The sequence below is a fragment of the Microtus pennsylvanicus genome, chromosome 21 (assembly GCF_037038515.1).
Source record: "Microtus pennsylvanicus isolate mMicPen1 chromosome 21, mMicPen1.hap1, whole genome shotgun sequence".
NCBI classification, from domain to species: Eukaryota; Metazoa; Chordata; class Mammalia; order Rodentia; family Cricetidae; genus Microtus; species Microtus pennsylvanicus.
Window position 1 is genome coordinate 33,331,040 of NC_134599.1, and position 6,000 is coordinate 33,337,039.

Sequence of the window (6,000 nt, forward strand, 5' to 3'; positions counted from 1 at the left end):
CCTCAAGATGCAGATTACAACTTCTTACAAGCAACATACCTAAGAATAAATGCCCCTGGCTGGCTTGGGGGCTGTGGTCGCCCGCAGGCAAGGAAGGCCCTCTGCGTTCTTGGGAAGAGAGGCAGTCTGTTTCAGGGTTGTGATACTACCTTACCTATGGAGAAATTAGACTTTTATTGTTTATTACCATAGTTATTTACACTATGAACAAACGAGGAACTTTCAGGCCTTGGGTGTTTCCCCAGGGTGCCCTCTACAGTTTCAGCATCTTTCAGAGGGTGCTGGGAAGGCTCAGTGGTTGTGCCCATGGATGTAGGAAAAGTAGGCATCCTCCAGACTCCCCATGGTCCAGAGAGTCCCTAGGCTTCTGGGTTCTTGTTGCTGCTCTACAACTGTGGGAGGCAGCTGAAGTCTGGGGGTGGAGAAACAAACAATGGGGTTGCTTTTGGAGAAGGAGAAAGTGCTTTAAAATACACGGGGATGAAAAAATTCACTGATTCTTGTCTGGTCGCAAAGAGCTACGTAGTTTAGCATGGAAGGAAGTGGGATAAATGGAGTTCCGTGGCACTGGCCAGGGAAGCCCTCACAGGTCCCGGGTTCACCTCCTGGGTCCCAGATGCTGTCTCCCAAATCTAAGGTCATCCAGCCGCTTCCTAGGGTGAAAGTGCAATAGGCCTCCCGATCTCCTCTCTTCTTTCTTCTTGACCACTGTTAGGGAGCAGATTGACAGAGAGTCGTAACTGAGACACCGTGTGCAAACCTGGCCGGGCCACCTGGTCCTTTGCCTCTCCACAGACAAGCAGCCTGGTGCTCCTGAGGCTGGGAGCCCCTTCCCTTCCTGAAACACTCCCCGCAACTAATTGCTTGTCTCATTCCTTTTCGAATTTTTGGATCAACTTCTTTGAGCCGGAGGAGGGAGGGAGGGAGGGAGGGAGGGAGGGAGGGAGGGAGGGAGGGAGGGAGGGAGGGAGGGAGAGAGAGAGAGAGAGAGAGAGAGAGAGAGAGAGAGAGAGAGAGAGAGAGAGGATATTAAGAGTTGCAAAGATTTTTTTTTTAAATTCTGTTTCGCCTTCTTCTCCCTCCCCCCCCCCCTCCGGCTAAGTGGTAAAACCGTCCTTACGTTCTCGGTATTGATTGGCAGGGCTGACAGTGATTGGCAGTGGTTGCCGTGGCAACGCCACAACGACACGCCGCAGACCAATAGAAAAGCGAAACAAAATGTTTCAATGCTGCACTCACTGTGGATTTAGGGGAGATATTATGAGGCTGTTGTCATTAGGGCGATTGCTGTGGAATCGCTGAATCTTGACTCGGCGGTGGTTGGCTCTCGCTCTCCTCTCATTCTCCTCTCGCTCTCCTCTCCCTCTCCCTCTCCCTCTCTGCCTCGGGTTCTCTCTCTGCGCGCGCGCACCGGGCCGCTCTCCTTCCTCCCTCTCTATGTGGCTGCGCGGGTGTGTGTGTATGTGGATGTGTGTGGGGTGTGGGTGTCCCTTACGTCCTTCCTCCTCCCCCTCCTTCTCCTTCTGCTCCCCCCTCCTTTCCATCTCCTCCTCCCCCCTCTCCTCTCCCTCCTCCTGGTCCTCATCGCCCCTCTCCTCCTCTTCCTCCCCTCTCTCTTCCTCTCCCTGAATTTTCTCCTCTCCTCTCAGGTCAGTCCATGGTATTCCGCTCCCCCCTAGACCTCTATTCCTCCCACTTCTTGTTGCCAAACTTCGCCGATTCTCACCACTGCTCCCTACTTCTGGCGAGTAGCGGCGGCGGGAGCGTTGCGGGCAGCGGCGGCGGCGGCGAGGGAGGAGGCGGCGGCGGCGGGAACCGTGCGGGAGGCGGCGGTGCTGGCGGAGCAGGCGGCAGCGGCGGCGGCGGCTCCAGGGCCCCCCCGGAAGAGTTGTCCATGTTCCAGCTGCCCACCCTCAACTTCTCGCCGGAGCAGGTGGCCAGCGTCTGTGAGACGCTGGAGGAGACGGGCGACATCGAGCGGCTGGGCCGCTTCCTCTGGTCGCTGCCCGTGGCCCCTGGGGCGTGCGAGGCCATCAACAAACACGAGTCGATCCTGCGCGCGCGCGCCGTTGTTGCGTTCCACACCGGCAACTTCCGCGACCTGTACCACATCCTGGAGAACCACAAGTTCACCAAGGAGTCTCACGGCAAGCTACAAGCCATGTGGCTCGAGGCGCACTACCAGGAGGCCGAGAAGCTGCGCGGCCGCCCGCTTGGCCCGGTGGACAAGTACCGCGTGCGCAAGAAGTTCCCGCTGCCGCGCACCATCTGGGATGGCGAGCAGAAGACTCATTGCTTCAAGGAGCGGACTCGGAGCCTGCTGCGGGAGTGGTACCTGCAGGATCCCTACCCCAACCCCAGCAAGAAACGCGAACTGGCGCAGGCCACCGGCCTCACTCCCACACAAGTAGGCAACTGGTTTAAGAATCGGCGACAGCGCGACCGCGCCGCGGCGGCCAAGAACAGGTCAGTGGCGGGGATCGCGACTGGGCCACAGCCTCCGGGGCTGGGGAAGGGGAGACGGGTTGAAATGCAGACTATCCTGGCATAGTAGGGGCGGCTGACCCAGAGCTGGAGGAGCCGGGTCTCTTTGGATAGTTGGAGAAAGTTTTTGGTTGCCCCGGAACCGGGAACCGGGGAGGATAGGGTTATAGGCTACTTTGCCCAAGAGGGGCTTTTATCAGGGCCAGAACTGTCTCTGAGAGCTTCTAGTGTCCTCAACCCGTGGTGCCGGTCTTGGAAGCCCTAGTCCCCTGGCAGATTTTCTCAACCCTGGCCCCAACTAGAAGGCTGGGAGGAAACCAAAACTCTATTTGCTGTCTGATTATATCCATGCATGGCAAAACAAGGGTTGGGAGCCTTAGAGATGTCCAGAAGCGATAAAGAGGGGCAAGTGGACAAGTGTTTCTGCCACAAAGGGAAGGCCTGTGACCACCATCCAGCGAGTTTCCTTCCGAACCCTGAACAGGAGAGGCAGACTGGGTGCGAAGAGGCCTAGTGTGTTTTAATTAATGTGTTCACACAAGGGTGTCCAATCCTGGTGTTCCTCAAGCATTAAATATCTCTATGTTCTCGGCTAAGGAGCGTCCATCCCTTTGGTCCACTTAGTTGGGTAGCAACCGCCAGCAGGTGCAGCTCTGTTTCAAGCAAGTTGGTTACAAAGTCACAAAGTAGTTTTGGTTCTTGTGAATCCTTAAAGCTGGGTTGCGAGAAGTACGTAGAAAAAGGAGAGGGGCTAGAGAAATTGAGTCCAAGGGGAAGGGAAAAGAAGGGGGGCTCGGGTGAGCGAAAGCTCTCATACAGAGCCTCGATCTGCTCCACTTCAAAGGCACTAGGCCTGGGAAGGAGCAGGAGCCCCAGCTGCCAACAGCTGCTGGTGGCTGGAGTACCTGGAGTGTGTGTGTTTAGGGGGTTCAAGCCTGAAGCCACTTCCCTCTCACCTCTGCCTGTGGAGGCCACTTTTCGCCAGATGAGGGGAGCACCCAGGACCAGGAAAAGGCTTCCTTGTGGGGAGACACTAGGTTCAGGCAACTGCTTTTTTGCCTGAAAAAGAGACAGTCTATCCTTCCCTCCTGCTTTCTCTTTCTTCCTTTTTCTTGCTTCTCTCTCTTACTCTCATCTTTTAACCCCCACCTTCCCTATTTTCTCATCCCCGGATCCTGCGCTCCCCGCGTAGGGACTCAGAAAGTAAAACGGTGGGTACTCTTGGGAGAACCCCACCACCACCTCCCGCAGCAATGGATTATGTTTGGGAAGGCCGTGGCAGGAGGCTGTATGGAATTTTTAGGTCTCCATGCAGTCGGCCCAGTTACTAGAGCCTCCGAGGTTGAGGAAGAAGAGCGAAGCTCTTTCCCCACTGTCTGCTAGTCCAGGGCTCAGCGTCCCTTACTGACCGCTCAAGTCTCCGCAGGCGGCTGGCTTGGGGTTCAACCCCTGCTCTAAGGCCGTCCCTATCTGGAACACTTCCCTAAGCCAAAGGAACTTGCAGCCGGGACTTGAGTTAGGAAGACCCTGCGGTACTCAGGGAGCAAGCAGCTGGGTGCCTGGAAGAACACAAAGCGCAGTCGGGGGCGGTGGCTTGGGGCACACGAAGCGGGAGGCCGCGGAGGTAGGGGGGTGCGGGCCCAGCCGGGCCAGTCCCCCGCGGTGCCAGTGAGGGGAGCAGGGTGGTGGGCCATTGAGTCAGGGCGGGCTCCGCTCTCTCTTTCTCGCAGGCTCCAGCACCAGGCCATTGGACCGAGCGGCATGCGCTCGCTGACCGAGCCCGGCTGCCCCACGCACGGCTCGGCAGAGTCGCCGTCCACGGCGGCCAGCCCCACCACCAGTGTGTCCAGCCTGACGGAGCGTGCGGACACCGGCACTTCCATCCTCTCGGTAACCTCCAGCGACTCGGAATGTGATGTATGATAGCCAAGGCCGCCCTCCTCTTCCTTTCCCTCCTCCCCCTCCACCATCCCCTCCTCCTCCTAGCCCGGCTCCTTTTCCTTCTGGTCCATCCATAGAACAAACCGAAATCAGGACACGCGCACTCGCGTGCGCGCGTACACACACACACACACACACACACACACACACTCCATACACACTCCCACCCCAGCCAAAAATATATAAAAAAAAAACAAGAAAAATAAATTAACCTCAAACCATCAACACCCCCCCCCCACCTACCACCACGGCCACCCCAAAGGACCGCGACGCCAACAGACAGTCACAAACGCTGATCTTGCGGGCAGAAAACATAAAAGAGGTGACAATTGTATACTTTCCAGGACAAGCACGGTTTCTCCTTTTGGTTCCCACGGACCCGGCACCCCACCTGCATGACGATTTATTTGTATCTGGGAAAATATTCTCTCTAGTTTAAAGTGATTTAAGGAGTCGACCATACAAAAACCACCATCGCCGAGACAAGACGACAAAAACAAACAGACAAAAAGGAAAAAAAAATCTGACATCTCCGTTCTGAATTTGTTTTTTAAAAAGGAAAGAAAGAACGAAAGAAAGAAAAAGAAAAACTCCTCGAGAGAAATAGCAAATGTTTCTTCCTTCTGTTGCTCTTTCCTCTTTTAGCTCTTTCTCTTTCTCTCTCTCTCTCTGTTTTTAAGTCCAAGTACTGGTCAAACAAGATAGAATCTTTTGTTTTTTGTTCAGCAGACAATCATTTTCTTCGTAAGCACCTTTTTCTCTCCACTCTGTCACTGCCTGTGTGGGTACTGGTTATAAATGTGGAAAAAGAATAGTTATGACTGTAACAGATTTTTATTTTTATTTCAAAATTTTATATGAATTATGTATATCTTAATGATCGGTCATTTTCCCAGTTTGTAATATATGTGTAGCAATTGCTTGTATATGATACCTGCTTTTTTCCTCTCCCTCCTCTCTCCTCCTTCTTTCCCTGCTCACTCACCTCTTTCCTTTTGGGGGGTTCCTCCTCCTACTCGGGGTTCCTGGCCGTCGACTTGTCAGTCGAGGCTTGGCGAGGTGGCCAGGGTTAGGGAGAGAGAGGGACCCTCTCGCCAGTGAAAGCTGAGTGAGGCCGTAGGATTCTTATGCAAAAGCTATTCCAAGTTTTTCCTAGCCGCTTCGGAGGCCTCATTCACTCCCGTAGGGCGCTTTTACTGTTATCTTAACTGCGTGTTTATCTATATGTAAAAACTTTCTAAAGCAAATACAGTATTCTCCATTTTCTTATCACTCCCAGAGACTGGTGTTTGTGTCCGCCCAGGCCTGCAGTTCCCGGGTGCAGGGTTCAGCGGCCCAACCTCGCTCTTGCTCTCCGGCTCTGCAACCGCCAGAGCCTGAGGGAAGGGTTGTCAAAGCTGGATCTGAGATTTTTCTGGAAGTTGAGTCGAAAACTGAGAGCAAACACTTGTTTGGAAAGAGAGTCCAAGCAATATCCTGAGAGAAAGGCAAAGAGGGCCCAAGGGAAGGGGGCTGCGACTAGTTCTTCCCACGCCTAGGGGTCAGGGCCTGAACCTTCCCCAAGCGCTTTGCCCT

General features: G+C 54.5%; 1 protein-coding gene across 2 annotated transcripts in view; it reads left to right on the forward strand.

Moving 5' to 3' along the window:
* Positions 1-5,697, forward strand: part of Six3 (SIX homeobox 3) — an 11,961-nt gene extending 6,264 nt beyond the window's left edge. For both annotated transcript variants that reach the window (XM_075955550.1, XM_075955551.1), the window contains exons 2-3: positions 1,650-2,466; positions 4,215-5,697. In XM_075955550.1, the coding sequence (XP_075811665.1) occupies positions 1,650-2,466; positions 4,215-4,407 (1,010 nt within the window). In that variant the 3' untranslated portion in view covers positions 4,408-5,697. The remainder of the gene's footprint in view (positions 1-1,649; positions 2,467-4,214) is intronic.
* The last annotated feature ends 303 nt before the right edge of the window (positions 5,698-6,000 follow it).